The sequence below is a fragment of the Puma concolor genome, chromosome C2 (assembly GCF_028749965.1).
Source record: "Puma concolor isolate L17-30 chromosome C2, mPumCon1.1.hap2, whole genome shotgun sequence".
Classification (NCBI taxonomy): Eukaryota; Metazoa; Chordata; class Mammalia; order Carnivora; family Felidae; genus Puma; species Puma concolor.
The window spans coordinates 1,691,656-1,719,124 of NC_141675.1; the positions used below are offsets into that span (position 1 = coordinate 1,691,656).

Sequence of the window (27,469 nt, forward strand, 5' to 3'; positions counted from 1 at the left end):
TATACTACCCAAAGCCATGTACACACTTAATGCAATCCCTATCAAAATACCAATTGCATTTTTCACAGAAGGTGAACAAACCATCCTAAAATTGGTATGGAACCACAAAAAACCCTTAATAGCTAAAGCAGTCTTGGAAAAGAAGACCAGAACTTGAGGTACCACAGTCTCAGATTTTAAGATCTACTACAAAGCTGTAGTGATATATAAACTGTGGTACTGGTACAGAAATAGACACATAAATGAGTGGAACAGAATAGAGAGCCCACTGACTCTTGATTTCGGCTCAGGTCATGATCTCACTCACAGTCATAAGAATTGAGCCCTGCATTTGGGCTCTGCACTGGGCATGGAACATGCTTAAGATTCTTTCCCTCTCCATCTGCCCCTCCCCTGCCCTCGTGCTCTCTGTCTCAGTCTCCGTCTCTCTCTCAAAAACAAAAACAAAAACCAAAAAACAAAACCAGAAGTCCATGATTATATAGTCCGTTAATTTTTGATGAAGGAGGCAAGTAAATGCAGTGGGTAAAAGACCATCTCCCCAACAAATGATGTTGGGATAAACTTGACAGCTACATGCAAAAGAATGAAACTGGACCACTTTCATATACCATGCACAAAAATCAACTCCAATGGAATAAGGACCTAAATGTGAGACCTGAAACCATAAAAATCCTAGAAAAGCACAGGCAGTAATTTCTCTGACATTGGCCATAGCAGCTTTTTTCTCAGTATGTTTCCTAAGGCAAGGAAAACAAAAGCAAAAATAAACTATTGGGACTACACCAAAATGAGGTTTCTGCAGAGCTAAGGAAACAGCTAAAGCTAAAAGGCAACCTACAGAATGGGAGAATATATTTGCAAAAGACATATCCGATAAAGGATTAGTATCTGAAGTATGTAAAGAACTAATACAACTCATCACCAAAAAAACACAAATAATTTAATTAAAAACGGGCAGAAGACGTGAGCAGACATTTCTCCAAAGAAAATACCCAAATGGCCAACAGATACATGAAAAGATGCTCAACCTCCTCATCAGGAAAACGGAAATCAAAACCACAATGAAATATCTCCTCATACCTGTCAAAATGGTTAAAATCAAAAACACAAGAAACAACAGGTATTGGCAAGGAAGTGGAGAAAAAGAAGCCATCTTGCACTGTTGATTGGAATGCAAGCTGGTGCAGCCACTGTGGAAAACAGTATTTTTGGTTCCTCGAAAAAATGAAAAATAGATCCAGTAATTCCACTGCTGGGTATTTACCCAAAGAAGATGAAAACACTAATTCAAAAAGATACACGCACCCTTACGTTTATAGCAGCGTTATTTATAATAGCCAGATTATGGAAGCAGCCAAGTGTCCAATGACAGATAAATGGATAAAGAAGATGTGGGTGTGTGTGTGTATAAACACGCATACATAACGAGACATTACTCAGCCATAAGAAAGAATGAACTCTTGCCATTTGCAACAGCATGGATGGATCTGGAGAGTATAGTGCTAAGTGACATAAGTCAGAGAAAGACAAATGCCATGTGATTTCAGTGCTGTGAGGAATTGAAGAAACAGGAACAAAGAAAAAACAGAGACAGACCGAGAAATAGACTCTTTAAGTATGGAGAACGAACTGACGGTTACCAGAGGGGAGGAGGAGGATGAAATAGGTACAGGGTGTTAAAAGTGCACTTGCCGTGGTAAGCACTGAGTAACGTATAGGAGGCTTTGGTCACTATGCTGTACTCCTGAAACTGATATAACGCTGTATGTTAACTACACCGGAATTAAAAAAAACAATGCGCTGAAGCTGGACTTTTAGAACTTCCTGGCTTTCAGGCATTGCAGTTAAGGGATTGTGGGCCTGTAATCTCTCCGTGCTTGCTGAGAACAGTACCCTGGTGTTAGATGAAGGCAACAAAAGGTAGAGCCTTATTCTGCTTGGGCTGCTTTTTATTTCTGCCTACCTGTCCTCTCCCCCACCCTTCCATCTCCTCACTTCCCTCCCCTTCTTCATTCTATTATCATCTCTTCTTCCCCCCCCATCTATTATCCCTATCTTTTTCTTCTGCTCTTACCACTACTCTTTTTCTCTCATTTTCCATTTCAATCCTACACATACCCACTGCAACCTGCTACTTTATTAGTTTTTATCTTCTAGTACTTTTAAATTCTTCCTCTTGATGATGTTCGGCACTAAACTATACCAGTGTCTTTTTGGAGTGAGAGCAAAGGTGTCAAAGTAATCATGCTTTCTGTAGTTGATCCTTTTTTATTTATTCAGTAAATAGCAAAGCACCTACTATATGTAGCCCAGGTGATTTTTTCTTTTTGATTTATCTTCTAGTTCAGTTGAGCTGTGTCTTATCTGTCATGCCTGCCCACTGAGTTTAAATTTCAGTTATTGTATTTTTATTTCTAGAAGTTCTGTTTGGTTGCTTTTAAAAATCTGTCACTTTTTAAACTTCCTAAAAGATCTCTGAAATTATTTTCAAGCTTTTCTAATAAAGCTTTCAAGTATAGGCATTTTATGGTCTGTGCTTGATAATTTTAGGATTTTTAGTGGATCTGTTCCTATTGTCTATTTCTGCTTATTCTTGCTCATGGTGTCTTGTTTCCTGCCATGCCAAGTGACCTTTCGAAAATTATTTGTGCACATAATGTGAGGCCAGAGACTTTATTCCAGGAAAATTTTGCATTTGCCTTGGCTGTTGCTTGGGAGTAGGAGTACTCCCAATGTGAGCCAACTAAGTTTGAGGGCTGGAGAGTCTTGACGGTCTAAGCGATTCACCTTAATGAAGTACTCCCTTTGATTTACTTCTCTATTGCTCTCCTTTGAGAGTCATTGGAACAGAATAAAAGACTATAAGAAGATAAGGGCTTACTTATCATTCACTTTAACCTTGAGAGTATAGTCATTTGGTAAACCAGCTTTTGATGGGAAGAGTCTCCTATTAGAATCTGTATCTTTTTTATGTGGATTTTCAAATTCTATTTCCTTTGCCCCCAAGGCTTCAAAATAGAAATTCATATGTACTGGTTTTGTCCTTTATTTCTTATGATTTTGTCAGATACTTAGTTGTTAAGAAGATTTTTTTCTCAAATATCTATTCAGTGTTTATAGTTGTTTGCCTTCGGAATTGTGTTTCAATAACCTGGAGACTGAAGGTCTTCCTACTATGAGAAGGGTCATTCTAAGCATTGTTCCACATTTGGAGTTATAGCAGTGGACAAAATGGACAACTTCTTATTCTAATCATAACACATTTCAGTGGGGGGAGTCAGATAATACAATATATAGATGGTAAGTGCTAAGGAGAGAAATAAAATAGGAAGGTAGGGATAGATTGGTAGTGTCAGGATGTTGGCAAGTTTATAATTTTAGGATCCGAGAAGAGCTCATTGAGAAGGCAATAGAAGAATAAAGATCTGAAGGAGGTGAGTAGACAGGGTGGCTCTGCAGGGAAGAGCATTCGAGGCAGAGGGAACCAGCGCAGAGGCCTTCCTATGAGTCTTGGCAAGGAGACCGGTGGGGCTGGTTTGGAGAAGAAGCTGGAGGGCAGTGAGTAGGATCACGTTGGAGAGAACCACGTCGTATCTAAGATCTCCCAGGTTTTGGAGTACTGATACTGACAGACCTTCTCATGGAGACCCAAGAGGGTTTCGAGCAGTGATGTGGTATGATTTTGGTCAGTTCAGGACATTATGTTGAGAATAAGCTCTGAAAGGGCAGAGGGGTGAAGTAGGAGTGATGGAGTTATGGCACAAACAGGACAACATTTCCGCCCACTTCCAGTCCAACTTCTAGTTCACTCTTAAAAGCATCTATTGTTTCTGGAGGTGATAAGTGCTAGGAAGAAATAGAACTGGTTTGGTCTGAATATTTACAGTTAAGAAAATATTTTTAAGCGTAGAATATTTATAATTTCCATATAAATTACAAAACACTTTTAATTTGGGGACTTGTGATGATGGATTCATTTCATGAATTCTTTTAGCTTACAGTCAAGAAAAGGTATAACATTTTTGGAAGTGGTAAAAAAAAAAAAAAAAATTCCCCTCTGTAGATACATCCTTTTTTGCTTTATGTATTTGAAGCTATGTTACTGGGTCCATAAAAATTTAGAGTTCTGATTTTTTTTTTCCCGTTTTGGATTGATCCCTTTATCCTTACTAAAAGTCTCTACCTCTAGTAATGCTTCTTCAAACTGCCTTGTTTGAAATTAGAGTAGCTATATCAACTTTCTGTTGATTGGTATTTGCCATAGTCTGTCATTTTACCTTTAACTTTTATGTGGCTTTGTAAAGTATATCTTGTACAAGCAACCTATTTTTAAAAACGCAGTATTGTTCATTTATTTTTAAGGTAGTTCCGGATATATTTGGTTTCATTTTTGCCACTTTATCTTTTTTTTCTATTTCATCCACTTGTTTTCATCGTTTTTTAATCTCCTTTCCTGCTTGTTTTCAATTATTTAGATTCTTAAATTTTTCTTGTATTAGTTTATCTATGTATACATTTACTCTTATTCTAGTGGTTACCCTAGCAGGGATCGGCAAACTCACTTGCAGGCCACATCCAGCCATCCTCCTGTTGTACGTAAAATTCTATTGAAACGCAGCCACACCTATGTGTTTACATATCATGTATCACTGCTTTGGCACCACAATAGCATAAGTGTTGTGTAGCCGCACAGAGAGATTCATGTATGGTTTGCAAAGCCTAAAATATTTACCATGTAACCCTTTATAGAAAAAGTTTGCCAACTCCTGGTTCTTAAACTTGACCATGCATCATAGTCACTGGGAGGGCCCCCATCTCCAGAGTTTCTGATTCATTAGATTTCAGTTGGGGCCAGAGAATTTGCATTTTTAAGAAATTGCCAGGTGATGCTCAGCTGCCGGTCTGTACCACTGTCCTAGAGGTTATAATGTGCATCTTTGACTTATTCAGCAAAAAATAAATGTGTATACTACTCCCACAATGCTTAAAAGCCCAAAGCCTCTTTAACTTTATTTGCTTACCTCTTAAGAGCGCTATTTCATAATCATCTCAAGCTGGTAACTCAAAAGTCCATCAACAGTAGAATGGATATTACCAAATTGTGGTGTGTTTATACCCTAGAAAACTATAAGCAATGAAAATGATTCTCCCAAATAGTGTATTGAGTGAAAAGAAGCTAGCTTCTCGTATGATTCCTTCTAGAGAAGGCTCAAGAATGGGTAGAGCTGACAGTGCGGCTGTGAGTCGAGACTAGCGTTGGTAGGTGATCATGACTTCGGGGAGGTTAGTGAGGGTGTGTAGAGGATGCTGATAATGAACTCCTGGTCTGGAGACTGGTTACACTGCACGTCTGTTTTGTGAAAATTCACCGAACTGCAGACTTACAATTTATATACTTTTGTCTACCTTATTTTTGATTAAAAAAAGTTAAAATTTAGGGACGCCTGGGTGGCTCAGTTGGTTGAGCGTCTGACTTCGGCTCAGGTCATGATCTCATGGCTCGTGAGTTCGAGCCCCACGTTGGGCTCTGTGCTGACAGCTCAGAACCTGGAACCTGCTTTGGATTCTGTGTCCGTCTCTCTCTCTCTCTCTGCCCCTCCCTCGCTCATGCTCTGTCTCTCTTTCTCTCTCTCAAGAATAAATAAGACATTAAAAAAATTTTTTTTAAAGTTAAAATTTAATTTCCCAATAGTTTGAGAAAATTAAGAGTTAAAAATTTTTTAAGTGGTAAGAGACATTTACTCTCTTCGATTCTTGTGTTTGTAGGAACAGAACACTGTTTCCATGGGAACTTCTGGCTACTCGGTGTTTTAGTACCTGTCTTTCTATAGATTTGTGTGTCTCCTCTCTCTTGGCTACATTTTCTTTTACATGGTGGTGGTAAAATAAAGTTTTTTGGGGATCATATTAGTGTTTTTTACAGAGCAGTCAGTATAGAGCACAGGTTTTAACTTATCCAGACTGGCTCTCTAATAGTGTTATGCTAAAAAAGAAAAAAATATATCTATCTTTTAACTTGAAGATAGTATTTTCAGTTTAGTTTTTTCTTACAAATTATGCTATTAAAAAAAAAAAACTTGATGGAATGAAATGTGGCTTTATATTGGTTTGTCTATTTGATTTTCTTTTTTCCAGATAAATTCAACAGTCTTACCACTTGTCTGGTGTATTTTCTTTAAAATATATTTAATAGTTGAAGTATCCCTCTGTAGTAATGATTTCATTCTAGTTGATTTGGGTATTTGCATAGGTGAGGGGAGCAAGTTGAAAGGAAAAGATTCTGACCCATTATTGATCTGAAGCCTGTGGTAAATCTGCTGTTCTGCCTCGCCCATCTTGTTTGTCGTGGTTGGTTTGTGCAGGGTCCTAGAGAAGACCGTCTTCGCAGACAAGTAAAATGCATACAGCTTGTGACTGGGGGCGGGGGGGAGGCGCGGTTCATATTATACAAGGAGATGATACTAGTGTGGTCATTAATAAATATTCTTAAAGGAGCTTTGGGTAGAATATTTTAGAATCATTTGTGAAAACAGATTGTTCAATCTGGTTTCTGTGGCCTAAATAAATAGAATTGTGAGATCAGAGGGTTAATTATGCACAGAAATGAGCACTGTGATATTCCATGTTTTACTGATGCAATAATAAGCACCCCAGCAGAATGAATATTGCATAAAACCTTATGTTGTATTTGTATAAATTTTCTTATGAATTAAATAGGAGAAAAGAAATTTAGGTTTAGAAACCTTTGTATTGAAAGCCTCTGAAATTTAGGTAAAGAATAAGGATTGCAGCTGCATAGATAATTTTTTAAGTACATGGAGAATTTTTACCTTTCATCTGGCAGTAGCTGCCATAAGATGATGTCACCTTGTAGCTGATTGGCTGTTACAGCACCTAGGGCAGGGAAGAGAAAGAAAAATGCCGGCACAAACCTCAGTGGTGGTTCTGTGGTTGTTTCTGTCTATTTTTGATAGAATCTTTGATTAGTACCAGATCTACTGTATTTGGCCATGTGAACCATTGGGAGCATCCTAGGGTGAGGGAAATTCAGCGCTTTCAGAGGAATGAGGCGACTGATTTGCAAACGGATCTGTGATTGTAAGTTGCAAAATCTGGGTGTAAGGAATAAGGCAGGGTGTGCTGGAAGATACACTATGGGAGGAGCTGGCAGAAAATGCTTACATGAGTAGCAGAAAAATGAAAAATGCTTTTCGCTATCAGGGTTAATATATCTGGTTTTATGATTTGCCTTCATGTGTAGGTAGGAAATATGATAATATTGCAGTCAAATTGTAAATAATACTGGGCTATTTCGTATGGTGTCGGCCAGTATATAAATGCTTATGCAAAGGAGCTTTATTTTGTATTCTGTCTTACAAAGTAATGATTTTATTTACAGCTTTATTTGATTTTTGAGTCTTGTGGGAAATGGAGCAAGGCGTAGTTCTCTTAAAATACATTTTTCTAATGCTTTGTGCAGATAAAAGCTTTGATGATGAGGAATCGGTGGATGGAAATAGGCCATCATCAGCTGCTTCAGCCTTCAAGGTTCCTGCACCTAAAACATCCGGAAATCCTGTCAACAGTGCGAGGAAGCCTGGTTCAGCAGGTGGCCCTAAGGTTGGAGGTAATGTAAATCCATTTCCAATCTGATGTGCATGCCTCATGCCCTTGATGTGGACACACATACTTAGAACTTCAGAGGAATATGTTTATTCATGACTGCAGCATGGTTGCAGGTCTGGGGCGTCTCTTGCAACACACAGAAGAATGTGCTGCCTTTTCCAAAATGGTTTTAAAATGGGATCTATTGCTGTTTCCTGTGAATTAGTGTATCTTGAGTGTATTCATTTTTCAGATGCCATTTTTCAAGGGAGACATTTAAGGGAATTTTTTGATTTGGGGTTTTTTGGTTTTGTTTTTAAGGAGAGAGCAGGTTTTTTCAGATTTTGGCTATTAATTTTCAGGTGCTATCGTTGTTAAAGAAATACTGATTTTTGTAACGTTTCTATACGTTCATCTAGTAGTGAGTCTTGAATACTTCAGGGTTGAAAGAATGGTTGAAGATGCTGGATATTGAATCATTTGTCACAATAGGAAATGGGTGGTGGTCAAGTGAAATTGCCTCAACAATGGTTTCTGGATTTGATAATAATAGGAAAAAAAGCTTTTATGAAGTTACAAACACATAGTACATTCTTTGATTGTATTAGAACTGCTTCTGTCATACTGTTTATCTTTTAAATTTTTTTATGGGTATTTTTTCATATTCTAATAAGAAAGCCACGAGTACTTTTCAGGTGCTACTTTCTGCCAGGTCTTTTTGGTAGAATGAATCCTATTAGAATAAGTAAATATTTAATGCTAAAAGGACATTAGCTACTTTCTCTTTTTCTTTCGTGTGTGTGTGTGTGTGTGTGTGTGTGTGTGTGTGTGTGTGTGATAATTTGAGAGAACAGATTGTGCCTTGTTTTTGATAACTGGTAGGAAAATCCTGATCTTCCGAATTTTGTTTTTCCCCTTTTTACCTATAGCTTTTTTATTAAAAGTATAGAGAAAAGAAAAATAAGCTGTATATTTTGACCAGGTCCTAGAAGTTGTGTTCTCTTGACCTTTCTGTACAACTAAACATTAATTTCAAGTCATGTGATATTCTCAATGCAGAAAAAATACCATAAATATTTCATTTTAACTGTCTTTAGTGTGCCATATAACTAGCAAGAAAGATGATATATACACACACTTATGTATCTATATATAGACATATAACCTCTTTACATATACTCTTATGCATATAAATAAATAGGTAAATATTTTGAAATAGAAATGTCTTAATGATTTCTCTTGGTATTTTGGGTAATTTACACTTTAGTGTTTTAATTATTTTCTCTTTGTTATAGGAATATATTATCATCCAAATGTTAGTTATCATATCCTATTACATGACATTGTCTATTATGCCTTCTTATCTCTGGTAAAAAGTATACGACAATTCTGTGATTTCTTCCTTTTGTAACATATGGCTACCTTGAATTACTTGCAAAGGGGATTTTTTTTGTCTTGATTTTTGAATTATAGATTTCTGATATATGATACAATAGTGATTTCAGGTCTTATTTAACTTAAAATGGATTAATACGTGAAATGCATGGTGATAATATTTAACATTTTTGTGAATCTAAGCCATTCATTGGTTTATGATTAACTCTGCTTTTCATGTTTTATTTTCCTTAGAGGAAAATTGAGATTGTAGTTTACCTACAAAAGCTTACTTAATTTTGATGTTAATTAAACTGATAAGATCAGAGTGTCTTGTTGTTGTTGTTTTTAAGGAAACAGATTTCCTTTCTGCCACATCACCTTCTCTGGTTTGTAGTCCTACCAGATATGAAAATGCTAGATAGCTTTTGTGATCATGGGCATTAATCACTCATACGGATTATCTCATCCATCTAAGCAGTGGCTCTTTCGATAAAAATGAGGACGAGATCTTCATTCCTTCTTCCTTCCCCTCCTTGTCCTCTTTCTCATCCTCCTCCTTTTGGCAATTGCAGATTCATCCTGCAAATTTGTGTCTGTTGCTTTTGTTTGCCCCAGCTCATTTAGGTTCACTGCCTGCTTCTCTACCTAAGAAAAGAGCTCTAGCCAGGAGATACTGATACTGCTTCCGAAACTAATGCCCTTCTTGGCTCTCAGTCCTTTGAAAATTTAACTTTAGATTTTCTGTTCTTGGCAGAGGCTTATTGATTTTTAGATTAGTTATAGAAAGTTTTCGTAAGAGTTTAAGAACCTTTGCATTAGAAAGGACATTGGTCGTATAGTTCAGTTTAGTGTTCAAGGGTAGCAGTCCCTTTCACAGTATTCCTGATGGGTGACTACTCAACATCTGATTAAAATAATGTATGCACATTGATTACAATTTGGAATAAAACCACCTCCAATACCACTATATGTGAGCATAATCAATTGATATATTATGATGAACTTTCTTCTAATTACTTTCCAATAATTTATATATATATATAAACTTACACACACACGCACACACATTTTCTTAGGAGGAGGACAGAATTGGCACCATTCGTGATGTCCTTTTGTATACCTTTTTTTTTCTTACTAGTATTTTACGTGGAGCATTTTCTCATTATCCTAATTTATTAATTGAAAACTATTCATAGCTAAATAATATCTAGGTTGCTTTCAATATTTCCTGCCGTGCTAAATAATTCCATTATGCTTTTCTGGGTATCTTTTAGCACATCTCTTGCAATCATTTCCTTGGAATAAATTTCTCGAGTTTACTGAATCAAAAGATAGAGGGATTTCTCCTTTCAGTGTGGCACAGTGTCCTCCAGAAAGGTTATAAGCCAAATTCAGTTCTGAATAAATGAATTCTATTTTACATTGCATTAAATTCTGCCTCCTTGTAACTTAAGCAGGGAAGATTAATTATTTGTTAACATGAGACTTTGAAATACTTGAAGGTTGGGTTGTCCCTGTCTCTCTCTGTAATTATTCTGCTTTCTAGACTATACACTTTCTTTCTCATAAGTTTATACGGAATAATGAGGATTCAGTCTAAGCATTTCGTTTGCTACTTCTAGGCATATAATATACTGATAGGTATGTTTAGTTCCTATTAAAGGAATATGGTGGTGGAGGGGTATATGTATTAGTTGAATAAACCCATCACAGTCCACTGCGTTTAACAAATATTCTTTCAAGGAAGATTGCCAAGATAAAAATAAAGTGAATTTCTTTGGAATCCTTACTGAATCTACTTTTGAAGTTTTGGAGTTTAAGTTACTTCTCAGAGATATATGTCAAGATTAAAGAGATGTGTACTATTTTTAGCAAAATATCCTGTCCAGTTAATTAAAGCCAATAGGACCTGTGTTTAATCTTTAGTGTGTGTTAGTTTTTCTCTGTCCTTTGGCTCAGGGTGCCAACCTGTTTTACTCATATTGTAATCGTGTGGCCTTTAAGTCAAGGAGAATCAAACAAAGGGTCATGGGTTGCTCCATACCAGTATATTATTGCTATAGAAACCCATATTATGTGAGTGTCAGCGTTACCTTTGTGCTTATTAGCTAATTAGATAAAAGGATAAAATGAATTCCTTTATGTATTATTTTTTTTTTTAATGATTTCCTTTAAATAGTCCTTTTCTGAATAACATTTATAACTTCATAATAGGGATTAAGGTAGGGGTGCTTGGGTGGCTCAGCCCGTTAAGGGTCCAACTTCGGCTTAGGTCGTGATCTCACAGTTCTTGAGTTTGAGTCTCACATTGGGCTCTGTGCTGACAGCTCAGAGCGTGGAGCCTGCTTCGAATTCTGTGTCTCCCTCCCTCTCTCTCTCTCTCTCTCTCTCTCTCTCTCTCTCTCTCTCTCTCCCCCTCCCCTGCTCATGTTCTGTCTCTTTCTCTCAAAAATAAAATAAACATTGGGGGCGCCTGGGTGGCTCAGTCGGTTAAGGGTCCGACTTTGGCTGAGGTCGTGATCTCACGGTTCCTGAGTTCGAGTCCTACATTGGGCTCTGTGCTGACAGCTCAGAGCCTGGAGCCGGCTTCGGATTCTGGGTCTCCTTCTCTCTCTGCCCCTCCCCCACGAATGCTCTGCCTCTCTTTCTCTCAAAAATAAACAAACACAAAAATTAAATAAATAATAAACATTGAAAAAAAATTTTTTAAATAGGGGTTAAGGTAAATACGTTTTCTTTTGTGTTCATGGTTTAGAATATACTGATGGAACCTGGTTTTTTAAAATATTTGTGTCTCTAGAGTACTTTAGGTAATAATTAAAAAAAAAATGTTTTCGTGTTCTCACATATATTCTCTTGTTTAAACCTCAAACCCCATAGAATTCTGTGCTTTGTTATCCCAATTTTACTGATGAGTAAACTTAGGTTTGGAGAAGTTAAGTTGCATAGTGTCATGCATCTAATAAGTGGGCAAAGCACAGAAAGCACTTTGCTGTACAGCCACCCACACTAATGTCACTGGGTAAATAAGAATTCTTCTAGATCCTTTAGCTCTAAGATTATAATCTACAGGGATGGTCACTACCTTTCAGCATCCATAACTCGGTCATTTTAAAGCTCAACTAATATGATTCTCAGAAAAATAGAATATTTGGAAATAAGCAAACCTGAAATTTCTTCTTTGTCAATAGAAATGCTTTTGAGTGTTTTCTTGTTGAAATCACCCCGTACCAATTTATTTTGGCTGTTACTCTTTTTAATATAGAGGTTGACTTAGATGATAATGTAATTGTTATTGTTAATGATTAGCACCAGATTTTGAGGTTAGTCATTTGTTTTTGAGGCTTGTATGTAATCATTGAGACACATCACTGGCTAAATCTTTAGTTAGTTCTCAAAGTTCTGATGTTCTTTCTCACTTGCTCGTTCATTCAAGTGGACAGTATTTTCTCTCTACTCTTTTCATCTAATATCAAAGATTCCTTTGAAATGGTTTTAACTTTTAATTCATATAATTAGATAATTACCACCATTTCAGATTCAGAAGTACTTATCATTTTGATATTTTATATTTGCTTAACTTCATTTATGTCTGACCTGAAGTTTTATTAAGAAGATCCAAATACCGATTTTCCATGCTGATCATTCCCATTTTTCCCCCTCATGCAAACAATTAAGTTTTTTTTTTCTTTTAAACAAATAAAGATCATGAGAATTGGTATATATTTAATAAAACAAATCTCACAGAATTGGATGTTTAATCTTGGAATTCAGATTTTTAACGGGTAAACCTTGATATCTTGCTATTGAACTTTATATGAAATCAAATAACTTTTCTGTTTGTGTGTTTTGTTTTGTTGTGTTTGTTTTCTTCTCTTCGCTTGATGCCAAGGGAAGGTACTGAAGCAGAGTGTTTTAGCCCTTAATCTTAAAGATTATCTGGCCCAATTCAGGTGAAGAGACTGAGCCTCCTGAGAGTAAAATGATGTATCCAAGATAAGACAGTTACTAGCCTCTGCTTGGCCAGAGGCTTTTTCTTGGATCATCTCTGGTCATCTCCTATCCAGCACTGTGTGTGATGCGTATTTCTTTTTTTTTTTTTTTTTTTAACGTTTTTTAATTTTTTTAATTTATTTTTGAGACAGAGACAGAGCATGAGCAGAGGAGGGGCAGAGAGAAGGGGAAACACAGAATCCGAAGCGGGCTCCAGGCTCTGAGCTGTCAGCACAGAGCCCGACACAGGGCTCGAACTCACAAGCCGTGAGATCATGACCGGGCGGAAGTCGGATGCTTAACCGACTGAGCCAGCCAGGCGCCCCGTGATGCATATTTCTTATTTTTATCCCATATAGCAAGATCCTGTTATTGACATTGGGAATTTAGTGATTGGCCTGTAGCCATCATTCCATGTTAAATTACAACAAAAACCATATCACTGATGGGTTTTTATTCATCATAAGAAGCACTGGTGCCATCTGTCTCAGCTTTAGTTGTAAGATGAGTATGATTCAAGTGATTCAACAGGTTTAGTTTAATAGTATCCTACCTCTCGAATCCTGTTGCTTTGCCGTAACCACTGTTGTTTGCTATGTGTCCTTCTGCTTCTTACTCCACGTTCGTTTATGTAGGTGCCCGGATTACATGTTATGTTCGCCCACATCAAACACACTAGTGAGTAAACACTTTGCAGCTTGACTTTTTTCACCAGACGTCCATCCTTCGGCGTCAAGAATGGCAGCAATCACATCCTTCTAAGAGCCATCTAGTATTCCACATGACTGGCGTACCATGATGTAATAAACTGTTTCTCTGCCAGGGTCATTCGGGTTGTCTGTAGCTTTATGGCGTCACCAAGAATGCAGATCTCCGTGTACTTCCTGTATTTGCACATTCTGTTGCTGATCTGTGGAATCGATTCCTCTGAAGGTTCAATTAAAGGTTGTATTTTTCATTTTAATAAAGACATTATTTTACCTTTTCCAGCTTTGAATGTAACAGCCTTATTAATTATTGTCATTCTGATAGGTAAAAAATGGTGTGTATTTTTTTTTTCTTTTTAATTTGCATTTTTCCATTCACCTGTCCATCTGGCCAGCAGCTGGCAGATGTTTACTGAAAGCTTTTTAGCATGCTGCTACTTTTGTGATCTCTGGAAAACAGTCGGTGAACAAAAACAAAGACCCTGCTGCCTTCCTGGAGTTTTTATTCTATTGAGGTTGAGAATATTTACATCTATTAATGAAATTAGCATATCCTCTTCTGTGAATTACATGTTGTTGTTATTTGCCCATTTTTTATTGGGCTTTTTTTCTTCTCATCCGTTTGTTACAATTTTTAAAATATTAGGCCTCTTAGTCTTTTGTTAAAAATCATAAATATTTCATCCGTATCTCCTCTGTCCATGGCATTTTTACATCAAAACTTAAAAAATTTGGGGGGCGCCTGGGTGGCTTAGTTGGTTAAACGTCTGACTTTGGCTCAGGTCGTGATCTCGTGGTTTGTGAGTTCGAGCCCTGCGTCGGGCTCTGTGGTGACAGCTTAGAGCCTGGAGCCTGCTTTGGATTCTGTGTCTCATTTGCCCTCTGCCCCTCCCCCACTTGTGTTCTGTCTCTCTCAGTCTCTCAAAAATAAATAAATGTAAAAAAAAAAAATTGTAAAAATAGTTTGAAAAAAAAACTTAAAAACTTTTTGTTGTGGTAGGTAATATATGTGTTATTTTCTTTTTGACTTCCAAATTTCCTAACCTGAATAAAAAGGACTATTATCCAGTCCCAAGGCTATGCAAATGTTTTATTCCAATTTATTCTAACACATTAATTAGGGGCGCCTGGGTGGCTCAGTCGGTTGAGCCTCCGAGTTTGGCTCAGGTCATGATCTCATGGTTTGTGGGTTTGAGCCCCATTGGGCTCAGACAGCTCAGAGCCTGGAGCCTGTGTTACATTCCATGTCTCCATCTCTGCCCCTCCCTGGCTTGCGTGTGCTCTCTCTCAAAAATAAATAGATAAACTTACAAAAAAAATTATTATTTTACACTTAATTTTATCAGTATATCTTGAATTTATTTTTGTGTACAATGACAATGTATCTATTTTAATTTATGTTCTTATGCATGGCCAATTAATGTCTGTGCATTTAAAGAAAACATTCTTTACTTCATTGAATGAGTGCTATTGCATATATTTCAGTTAGTTTCTATAGTTTCTTTTTTCCTGATCTATATCTCTGTACCTACTCTAGCTTTTATAGTGAGTGGTTCCTCAAACTTTTTATTAAGAAAAATTTTGAGCATATATAGCAAAGTTGACATGCAGCAAACACCCATCACCTAGATTGAATAACTAGTGTTTGCCATATTTGACTCTATATAAACCTATTCCCACACATACTCTTTTTTTTTTTTTAATCTCAACAGTTGGAAACATTGTAGTGTCCAAGTTGTAGACGTTATGACATTCCAGCCATAAATATTAAATATGCTCTTCCTAAGACTTACAGGTATGCTACAGTTGTTATATGCATAATATCGTTATCATATGCAAGAAGATTCTATAACGTGTATAGAACAGTCACCTTACCAATTTTTATGCCCGTAACATTGATATAACTTGAAGAGTCTAGGCCAGTTGTCTTAGATTGTCTGGGTTTGTTCTAGATTTGTCTGATTTCTTTTTGATGTTATTTAACTTGTTCCTTCTAGCCATTTTAGTTTTTGTAAATTGTTAAATTATCTACTCCCCTCCTTTTAAGCACTTCCATTCTGTATTCAAATTTCCTCAGGTATCCTAAGAATATTTTTTTATATCAAATATATAAATTCTATGGGCCCAGGAAGAATTTTCAGTTTCTTCATTCAAGAATGCCCTCGTTATAATGAGGTGCGGTGTCTTCGCTAAATGATACCTGGGGGGCTTTCTATTTCTAATTCTGTGATAGCATCTCATTTCAGTAGAGCCTGTATCTTCCCTTTCTTCCTTTCCTTTATCCACAAGCTTCGAAGGGATACCTCTCCCTTTTGAGTGCTACTTACCTGGGAGTCCTGGGGGGAATCTTAGCTGAGGTCTGTTCTACCACCACCGGGACCCTCATCCTCCATACAGCATCCTCTGATTTTTCTCTCCAGTGAGGACTCTCAAGTCCAGTCCAGGGCTGGCCTTGGATGTTTGTTTTTCCCCATTTACTTGTGAATCAAAGTGCGAAGTGTCATTAGTCTTCTCTTAGCTGTATTATAAGTATGTGCTGTGGGTGGTTTTAGTCGCTCTTCTCTTTGGTCTTTGGTTTTTGGAGTATGTAGTTGAACGTCTGATTTGAATTTGGGGAACTACCGTTTCCCACGGGATTCAAAATGTCTACTATAAGTTTTAATATTTAGTAAGAAAATACTTTTTTCTCGATAATCCATGATCTCAGCATTTTGTTGAATTTTAGGACACTATTTTATTGTTTTGTTTTTTTGAGGTTATCATTGATGTTGGGAGAGAGTGAGTGAAAGTACGAGCTGGGGAGGGGCAGAAAGAGAGAGAGAAGGAGACTGGATCCAACAGGCTCCACGCTGCCAGTGCAGAGCCCCATGCGGGCTTCAAGCCACAGACCGTGTGATGTGATCATGACCTTAGCCAAAATCAGGAGTGGTGCTTAACGGACTGAGCCAGCCAGGTGCCCCAGAGGGTTACTACGTGAATAGTTTCTACTTGCGCCATTAATCCTAATCACTTCTTTGTCGTGTATGAAAGTTTCATGTATTTTGGGGTCTCTTTTTGAAGTCTCTAATTTGTTTATTTGATCAGTTGGCCTGTTCCTGCACTGAAACCTGTCATAATTAGCTTTGTAAATCTTGATAGGTGGTAGGGCAAGTGCTTCCTCCCCCGAATTCGTTTGTCATTCCTAATGCCTTTGTTGATTGGTATGTTCGTGATTCTGTCCACATTATTTCTTTAAATCGTGTATTCACATATGTTCTGTAGTCTGTACTAGACAGTTCTAATGTCTGTAATTCTAAAATTTATTATCTGTTACCTGTGACTCTTAGTTCATAATGGTTTGCCTTGTGATTTCATTGCTTGAAGTTAATTTCATTGATGAGAGTTCTTTGAGCCTAAACTGGCAATTGTAGAAGCTTTCCTCAGAGATTTATTCCTGCTCAAAACTGGGGCATCACCAATCAGGAACCCCCCCGCCCGCCCCCCAGCCTCTCCTAGGTCTGGTCTCAAGTCGAGAATTCAAGGTCACTCCTCACCTGTTGGCTGGGGATGCAAAGTCACATTGTGAAAGGAGCATTCGGGAATGCGAGGAATTGCTCAGCTGTCCTTGCAAACAATCGATTGCAGCTTGCCCTCTGACCACAATAATTCACATGCCTTTCAGGTACAAGATACACTCATGGACTTTTCTCAAAAGTTTCAACTGATTGGTAGTGTCAGGTTCAAAGTACATGATCTTGTGGTCTCCATCAGGTCACATGGGAGGGTTCTTTGGTGTGGCTCCTCTCCATCCAGAGGCCTGTGAACTAAAAAGACGTCTTACTCGCACCCCAGACAGTTAGCATCAAAATCGGGTATCAGAACAGAATATCCATAATGGACACTCCATTTGAGAAGGGAAGGGACAGGAAGTTCATAGTAGTCACTGACTTAATGGCAGTTTTCAAATCCAACAGGAACCTGTCGTCAGGTCCCTTCCTTCTGGGATTGTGTTTCTTTGAGGGTTTTATTCTCTCTCTGGGTGTGGTTCTCTAAACCAGTGTTTTCCTCTGTTCTTGGTCTGTGCGGAACTCTGGGCTGCGCCTCCTGAAATATTTCCTTCTTTTGCGTAAAAATCTTGTGTTTTCGACCGAGTATCGTTTTCAACCCTGCTTGAAAGAAGGCTCTTAGGTTAAACTGTCTCTGACTGTTGGTAGCACTCTTCAGAAGCACTGGTAATGCTCTCCTTGGATCACTCACTGTGAAAACTGTGGGTTTTAGGGGCAACCTGGGTGGCTCAGTCAGGTAAGCGTCTGACTTCGGCTCAGGTCAGGATCTCACGGTTTGTGGGTTCAAGCCCCACGTCGGGCGTGCTGCTGTCAGTGCAGAGCCTGGAGCCCGTTTCAGATCCTCTGTCCCCCTCACTCTCTGCCCGGGCCCAGCCTGTGCTGTGTCTCTCTTTCTCTCTCAAATAAATCAACCTTTAAAATAAATTTAAAAAATTAAAATTCTGGTCTTCTATGAATTTTATTGGGGTTTAAGCCCTATTTACCCCCCATGCTGTTTCTTTATTATTCATCTTTCTCTAAGGGCTGGTCTCTTGGTTGTAACATGGGAAGAACCTGCCCTTTCCCACTTCTGAGACTTGTTCCCCTTGCTCCTGTCTCTGAAACACACTGCTTTACCCTTTGGCTCACTCACCTTTGTATCCAGCACTCAGCACTTCATCTTATTGGTAGTTGAGGACTAAGTAGAATGAGTTTTCTCTTTGTACTTCAACCTTTAAGTACTATTTGGGAATTTCTGAGAGTGCCTACCCTAGTCATTCTGGCTTACTAGAAACATGCTACCCCCTGAATGTCAGAACCCTCTGATCCCCCCTCTTTGCCTCCATCCAAGTAGGGGCATCACCTAGTTTACGGTGAGTTCTAGAGCAGGGATCAGCAAACTGTAGCCCACAGGCCACGCATGTCCAGCCGACTGGTTTCTGTTTTACGCCTGAGCTAGGAATGCCTTTTTTTTTTTTTTTTTTTTTTACATTTTAAATGATTAAAAATATTCAAAAGAAGAATAAGATTGTGTGACAAGTGAAAACTATATGAAATTTAAATTGTAGTGTCCATAAATAGAGCTTTATTGGAAGACGGCCCCACGCATTCATTTTACATATTGTCTGTGGCTGCTCTCCTACAGTGGCAGAGTTGAGTAATTGCAACAGAAACCATATGGTTCACAAAGTCTAAGATACTTACTGTCTGACCCATTACAGAAAAAATGTAGTGACCTCTCTTTTAGCATGGGTAGACATCTGAGCAGAGCCGTTCTGTTGTTTTGGCCTATCAGTATGTTCCGGTGTGATTGTTGACCCAGTTACATCTGAAAGAGCTCAGTCAGCTTGGAGGCCAGCATTGCCCTCCAGCCCCTGTCGTGCTCCTGCCTGCAGACTCACTTTACCTCCTCTTGCTGTAGAGACTCGCTGTCCTTCCCTTGCAGTAGTATTTGACGTTAGAACCCATCACCCGTTCTGACTCTCTGCCTATGGTATTCGTTCTCCTTGCTGGTGCTAAAAATGTCTGATAGCATTTGTTTAGGTGAACTTTAAAGCTGCATCAGAAAATGGAATAGTGATTGTGAGGTGAAACAGTTTGTTCCACAGAGTTTTCCCCTATGCAGAGATCCTTTTCTGTTTTGTTGGCCACCCAGTCAAAACCAAGGGGAAGGGAAGCATTAGGCGGACTAGGATTGTAAAAAGGTTTACTTATAATATATACAAGAGATAAGCAAGGACAAGATCCGCACGTCCTCTGTCCTGACACTATTCACGGACCCAGTCCGCTCCCAGTGGCAGTAGCTCTGCTTATACAAAGTGAGTTTCAAAGGTAAGAGTGAGATAGGCTGGGGTCAGCTGTTCAGAACCGTGCGCATGCTTGAGAAATTCTGTACTGCCCGTGTCCAGGTTTAGAGACCTAATTGTCACATCTCAGCTGGTCATCAGGCCACATTCGGTGATACCTGTAGCCTTATGCGTCTGCAGCTTCCGTGGGACTTTCAAAGCCATTTAATTTCGACTCCGCCCACCCTCCCCACTAGGTTATTTGGCCCTACTCCTAAGATATAACTCACTGCATAATAAAAGGCGTTACGATCTGAATGAATCGTGACTTGTTTAAAGTTAGACTTTTCCTATGTACGTCCTCAGTCCCTGGCATGTTTTTCTGGGCTCATTTGGGATTTGTTCAGATGCTCTGCATTCCCTTGAAGGTTTTTAATACTGTGTTGTAGCTGGTGGGTTGATGTGTTGGAGTTTACATTCTATTCTACATATGATACCTTTCGTAAACTGCGTGCACGCTGTAGGCGGTCTTCATACTGCTCTCCCCCTCCGTCTTCCAGTCCTCTGTAGGATTCTGTCTTCCACACTTGAGCACACCACAGTTGTCAACTGGCTCTGCTCTGAGACGTCTGCACAGGCCTCCTCTGCCAGTTGAGAGGTATACTTTCCAGGAGTCAAGTACTGTTCTCAAACTTGCCTAATGCTTCCTCTTGTTACTATAACACAGTATTTTGCGGGAAGTGGCATATAAGTGAACAACTCATATTGAATGAAAGAGGAAAGAAACTGTTTTTATAAAAACTGTGTTGAATATTTAGGAACTACTTGATAAGGACAAGTCCCTAAAGAAATTTGTTTCAGTGGGCTAGGCTGGGCAAGACAACTGTGAAAGATTGGGAAGAAATAATAAAAATCCAGGCTTCTGCTTTCCTCTCAGGGACCCATTGTTAAACACAATGAAACTCAGGGGCGCCCGGCTGCCTCAGCTGGAAGAGAGAGAGTGACTCTTGATTGTGGGGTCGTGGGTTCAAACCCCACACTGGGTATAGAGATGACTTAAAAAAAAAAAAAAACTTAAAAAAATTGAAGCCCATATGAAGAGATTGATTTGGTAAACGTTATGAGATGTTAAGATAGTATGATTAGGTATCTTATTTTTTGTTTCTTTGCTTCAACTGCTTTTCAGTTAATCTGTTAGTTGCTAGGACTGATCATGGGCACAGGGTTGAGAGTTTTATTGTTACTTGATTTTTTTATAATATCTAGGGAATAACTAATTTATTTACTCTTTTAGCTGAATTTTCTATAGCAAGTATGCATTCATGCCTCTCTTAATTTATTAAATTGTCATTGCTTCCAGTTTGCAGTTTTATATTACCTTGCAGCTTTGTTATGCTGTCCTGTGGTCCACCTCTTAGTCCCCTTAAAACTCACACACAACAAGATGGAGCTTCAAAGGGTTTGTTTGTTTTGTTAAAGATGAGGAGCCTCTTACCTGCCCTGGGAAATCCTGAGTGGTTTTTTTTTTATTAGGACAATGTTAATTTTTATAAAATTTTTTTAATGTATGTTTATTTTTGAGAGAGAGAGGGAGAGAGAGAGAAACAGAGCGTGAGCAGGGGAGGGCAGAGAGAGGGAGACACAGAATCGAAAGTGGGCTCCAGGCTCTGAGCTGTCAGCACAGAGCACGACATGGGGCTGGAACCCGCGAACCACGAGATCATGACCTGAGCCGAAGTCAGGCTCAACCGACTGAGCCACCCCGGCACCCCAAGGACAATGTTAATTTTTAAATCCAGTTTTGAAGTATTAATATTTCTCTCGGTAGATGATAAACTTAATTTGGGAGATATTATTTAATTTTTTAATTGGATAGATTTTTTAAGTTAATTGTCTCTTAGGATATACATTTGGTGTGGTTGAAATCGATTTGAATGTGTCGAATTATCACCATGAAGAAATAAATATATAGAGTTAGAAACTGAGTCCTGCCTCCATCGATCAGGGTTCAGTCCAGAGACGAAACCCACAACAGGTATTTTTACAGAGAGAATTTAATATAAAGAATTGTTAAATGGACCTGGTGAATTAGAAATGAAAAAACAGGACACTAAAGCATCAGGGAGGTAGTAATTACAGTCAAGAGCTCCTGTTCCTAAGCAGGGAAAACAGGGTGACGATTATTAAAACGTGGAGGTGGGGCCCTGCAGAGCTGCCGCTCCCACCTCTGTGAGGAGCTGCTCTGCGACGGGCGGGCGCCGTGGGCCTGGTGAGGGTTAGAACAACTGCTGACGGGAGCCAAGAGCTGCTACTGAACGAGCGTCCTGTCGGAGCTGTTAGGGTTTTACTGAGACAAGCAGGAAGCCAGAAGGAGCAGCTCCCTTCTTCCACTTTCCAGTCTCTCCGGTGCCGCTACTGGTTCTCCTTCCATTCTCCCCGGTCCCCCTGTTGGCAGAGTTTGACAGGAAACCATTAGAATTGGCAGAAAGGTGGTTTGCCCGATCCTAGGCCCAGCATCCGGGAATGTGAAGGAGTACAGCCAGAGCTGGAAGACGGTGGTTCAGTCACTGGCTCTTAAACGGCTACTACCTATTAAGTTCACTTTTTTGTTGTCTGTGTGCAGTCAGGGGAGATCTGTTTGCCTGTTGAAATTTAATTTCAAGAACCTCGTTTCCTTCACATTTGATTTCCTAGGCTCTGCTGCGTACATGGACCCTCTGCCTCATTTATTTGCCATCATTTATTGATATTCGGTGTCATTAAAATTGCTGTTTACCTTTTTAAATGATTGTCTTTTCACCTGTATTTCTTGTGTACTTGCTGTTGCATTGAATAAGGATGGGAGGGCTCTGTTCTTACAATTTGCATTTTACGGCTAGCCTGTCCTCTTACTTTATTTTTTTAATTTAATTTAATTTAATTTTTTTAAAATTGTTCTTTAACGTTTATTTTTGAGACAGAGAGAGACAGAGCATGAACAGGGGAGGGTCAGAGAGAGAGAGGGAGACACAGCGTCTGAAATAGGCTCCAGGCTCTGAGCTGTCAGCCCAGAGCCCGATGCGGGGCTCGAACTCACAGGCCTCGAGATCATGACCTGAGCTGAAGTCAGATGCTTAACCGACTGAGCCACCCAGGCGCCCCTGCCCTCTTACTTTATAAAGAATTAGTCAACTACTGCTAGGTACCTTGACTTTTCTGAAAGATGTTGATTTTATTTCAATGCTGTCTTATAAAATGGAACTTCTCTCAAAATTATGCCTTTTTGATATCAAAAGAGCTATATTTTCCATATTTTCCTTGGTGCCAGAATGCATAAAAATAAACTTTAGGTGCTCCTAGGTGGCTGAGTCAGTTGAGTGTCCGACTTTTGATTTTGGCTCAGGTCCATGATCTCATGGACCGGGAGTTTGAGCCCTGCGTCAGGCCCTGAGCTGACAGCACGGAGCCTGCTTGGGATTCTCTCCCTCCCTCTCTCTCTGCCCCTCCCCTGCTCACTTGTACTTGCACGCGCTCGCTCGCTCTCTCTCTCAAAAAATAAATAAACTAAAGAAATAAATCCATCTCCTTTTAATTAGCAGGTGCTTCTAAGGAAGGGGGTGCTGGAGCAGTGGATGAAGATGATTTTATAAAAGCTTTCACCGATGTCCCTTCTGTTCAGGTAAGGATGCCAGTGAAGAAGCACTTCCTGTGATTGGTGCTCATACACCTGTTCATAGAGTTATTTTGGTCTCTTTCTCAAAGTTCTTTTTCCCCTTAAATTACTGTGTAAGTAAAACACTGGGCTTATTATTACCAAGCTGTTATTTGCTTGGTGCGATTAGAGTTTCAAGTGATTTTTCACTGAGGCTAAAGTTGAGTCATTACCTTGAGCAGCGTTCGACTACATCCGCTTTTCTTAAAGCTGTTTGTGACACATTGTTCTTCTTTCTTTTGACTCGGTTTGTTTTGTTTTTACACTCCTACCTTTTTGTCCACTTCATCTCTGTCTCCTTTACGCGCATTCCATTCTCTACCTGGCTGTTGAATATGGGGATTTCTTAGGGGTCAGGGGTGGGCCCTCTCCTTTCCACTTTCTTACTGAGTCACTTCTTCACACCCATGGCTTCAGCTCCCGCACAGGTTTTTATCTCTCTTGAGCGCCAGAATAAGTTCTCCGCTGATGTTTACCTGCCATGTCCTTCTAGAGGTCTCAGAGGCATCTCAGACCCAACCTGTCCGAAACGGGACTCATGATCGACCCCTTACAGGTCTACACTTCCAGTGTTTTGTATGTGGACACCATCAGTGCAGTTTGCGAAAGTCAGAAATCGAGGAATCCTACTGCCTCGGATTTCTCACTTAGTAGTATTCAGAGTTCTTTTGCTTGTATCGTCTCCTAAGAGAATGTTTGAAAAGTTGTGTACCCTCTCACGGAAATAAATTTTTGAGTTGACCCTATTTCCCTTGTTGGGGGAGAGGGAGTCTGACATTGTACTCCAGAGCAATGCATCGTATCATAGTAAGATTAAGAGCGGCTGGGGGGGCCTGCCTTTACTCTGAAATTAGGCAGAAGGACTATTGGGAGGCAAGAAAGCGCTGCTCAGAATCCTCCAACAGTCATTCTCTAACAGAATGTTATCTGGACTCCCTCCTACCTCACCTTGTCTCGTGCCCTGCTCCCCTCTGTACTCTTGGTTTTGGGGGCTTTTGTTTCAAGCAAAAGGGGAAAGTAATGGCTACTGAAAAAGAAAGACTCTCTTGAGGAAGGTGCTTGTTCGATATTGTTTCCAGAGCAATGCATCGTATCATAGTGATACTCAATATCACCGGGACCCCTTTTCTTTCCATCTCTCGCTTCTGGATTCCTCCGTTTTGTCTTCCCTCGTGGTCAGCAACATGGCTGCACTGCCCTCTGCCTCTTTTCTGGTTGATGCCGTAAAATTTGTGAGAGTCCTTCTGACTGAACCGATTTAGATCGCATGCGCACGCTGAACCCTTGTGATGTGGAAAAATAATGTGCACCTGTTGACTTCTGGTTGGGTCATTGGCTGTTCCCCTGGCCCCCTTTGCACTTTCTACTCCTGTACTTTGGCCTTCTTTTACTGTCCTTCTGTCGCAGAGCCTTTGCATGTTCTTTTCATTCTAGGGAAGGCTAATCTCCCTACTTGGCCTGAGGATGCTCACCTCATCCTTTAGCTCTCGGTTCACACTTGACTCTTTAAACTAGTTCAAGCCTCCCGTTCTGTATAAATAGACGCATGGAACTGTAATTCTGTTTGTCAGTACTTTTCTATTTGCAATTTTATATAATTTGATAAATTTCTTTTTTCTCTTTGTAGTTAGATTCTAAGCTCTATAAGGCAAAGACCTGTTGTTTGCTCACCATAGTCTCCTTCATGCCCAGCGTAGCGCATCCCTGTTATGTCAATATTTAAGTGAATGAGAGGATAACGGTGTTTGGCAAATGGTTGGCTCCTGAGGAGACAAAGCCTGTAGCTCTCCTGGTTACCGTGTGGGGGAGCTAACCTAAACCATGTCCTTCTGCAGTGGTGAATCATGATGAGGATATGAACGCTGTAGATACATACCCGAAGTCGTTTTGGGGAATCGGGCTTATTATTACTTCTTAGGATATTTGCATCTTGTTTTTAAAAACAAACCATTTTAGGGGCGCCTGGGTGGCGCAGTCGGTTAAGCGTCCGACTTCAGCCAGGTCACGATCTCGCGGTCCGTGAGTTCGAGCCCCGCGTCGGGCTCTGGGCGGATGGCTCAGAGCCTGGAGCCTGTTTCCGATTCTGTGTCTCCCTCTCTCTCTGCCCCTCCCCCGTTCATGCTCTGTCTCTCTCTGTCCCCAAAAAAATAAATAAACGTTGAAAAAAAAATTTTAAAAACAAACCATTTTAAGAATATATCTGCAGTTACTCATGAGCAGACAAATGGCATAAGGGTAACAGATAAGGAAGACAAAGGATTTTACTTTATTGTCTATAATGTATTTCCATTTTCCACTAAAAATGGTACTAGAAGGTGGCTAACAGACACATGAAAAGATGCTCAACATCACTCATCATCAGGGAAATACAAACCAAAACCCCAATGAGATACCACCTCACACCTGTCAGAATGGCTAACATTAACGACACAGGAGACAACAGATGTTGGCAAGGATGCAGAGAAAGAGGATCTCTTTTGCACTGTTGGTGGCAATGCAAGCTGGTGCAGCCACTCTGGAAAACAGTATGGAGGTTCCTCAGAAAACTAAAAATAGAACTCCCTATGACCCAGCAATTGCACTACTAGGCATTTATCCATGGGATACAGGTGTGCTGTTTCGAAGGGACACATGCACCCCCATGTTTATAGCAGCACTATCAACAATAGTCAAAGTATGGAAAGAACCCAAATGTCCATTGATGGATGAATGGGTAAAGAAGATGGGGTATATATATATACAATGGGGTGTTACTCGGCAATCAAAAAGAATGAAATCTTGCCATTTGCAACTACGTGGATGGAACTAGAGGGTGTTATGGTAAGCGAAATCAGAGAAAGACAAATATCATGTGACTTCACTCATGTGGAATTTAAGATACAAAAGAGATGAACATAAGGGAAGGGAAGCAAAAATAATATAAAAACAAGGACAAAACCTAAGAGACTCTTAAATACAGAGAACAAACAGGGTTGCTGGAGGGGTTGGGGTAGGGGGTGGGCTACATGGGTAAGGGGCACTAAGGAAGACACTTGTTGGGATGAGCACTGGGTGTTATACATGGGGGATGGAAAGATTATTGTAAATATCGGGGCACAGTTTTGATTTTGCTGAATGACAAGAAATATTAATGGTATACTTTTGTATCTTTAAGATCTATTCTAGTCGAGAACTTGAAGAAACATTAAATAAAATCAGGGAAATATTGTCAGATGACAAACATGACTGGGATCAGCGTGCCAATGCAGTAAGTTTTATTTTTTGTTTTCTGACCCCTTTCCTCTTTTTTTCACTGTTCCAAAGACATGGACATTGGGCAATATTACTACATAGTATTTGCTTATGAAAGAGAGAGTTTGATAGCTAACATTTCTTTCTGGAAAATACTTTGAGGTGATCGGAATTTGCTTAGGTAGGGTTAGTTTTCATTGTTCGTGCTGATCAGTGCAGTGGAGCCTGACTCACACATTTGTTTGTCTCTCTCCATGTGCCACCTCTTGTCTGACCAGGAAAATGTGAGCTTCGCTGATGTCCCAGGGCAGTGGCTCTGTGGGCTGTGACGAACGTAGTTGTTCCTCAGCAGTGTCCTCAGCTCGTAGAAGGGATTCCAGAAAAGCAGGTCGCTTTGCCTGCATGCTCGATAGTCACATAGTATTGACAGAAATCGATGACAGTATGTGTGTCTGGCTTGCTTTCTTTCCTCGTATACATCTCTCTGAGTACAATAAATATTTTTCGCCCATGATTTGAAAAGAAAAAAGTCTCATATGCTTAAGAATATTTTATTTAGGGGAGCCTGGTGGTTCAGTCGGCTAAGCTGGACTTCAGCTCAGGTCATGATCTCACGGTTTGTGGGTTCGAGCCCCATGTCGGGCTCTGTGCTGACGGCTCAGAGCCTGGAGTCTGCTTCGAAGGGTTTCTGTGTCTCCCTCTCTCTCTGCTCCTCCCCCACTGTATTCTATCTCTCTCTCAAAAATAAGTATTTTTAAAAAACTTTTTTAAAAGAATATTTTATTTAGGGGGCACCTAGGTGGCTCGGTCAGTTAAGTATCCAACTCTTGATTTCAGCTCGAGTCATGATCTCACGGTACATGGGTTCAAGCCCCGCGTCAGGCTCTGCGCTGGCAGCTTGGAGCCTGCTTGGGAGTCTCTGTCTCCCTCTCTCTCTGCCCCTTCCCCACTTGCATGCATTCTCTCTCTCTCTCTCTCTCTCTCTCTCTCTCTCTCTCTCTCTCTCTCTCTCAAAATAAATAAATAAACCTAGGGGCGCCTGGGTGGCTCAGT

The 27,469-nt window shown here is 39.7% G+C and overlaps 1 protein-coding gene across 50 annotated transcripts in view; it reads left to right on the forward strand.

Annotated features, from left to right (window-relative positions):
- Positions 1–27,469, forward strand: part of CLASP2 (cytoplasmic linker associated protein 2) — a 185,310-nt gene that overhangs the window by 51,325 nt on the left and 106,516 nt on the right. For 19 of the 50 annotated variants that reach the window (XM_086720288.1, XM_086720337.1, XM_086720293.1 and 16 more), the window contains 3 exons: positions 7,484–7,630; positions 23,070–23,152; positions 26,340–26,432. In XM_086720288.1, coding sequence (XP_086576414.1) covers positions 7,484–7,630; positions 23,070–23,152; positions 26,340–26,432 — 323 coding nt within the window. Of the gene's footprint in view, positions 1–6,897; positions 7,102–7,483; positions 7,631–23,069; positions 23,153–26,339; positions 26,433–27,469 lie in introns of those variants that run through there. The other 31 variants (XM_086720289.1, XM_086720295.1, XM_086720300.1 and 28 more) reach the window with 6 other exon arrangements.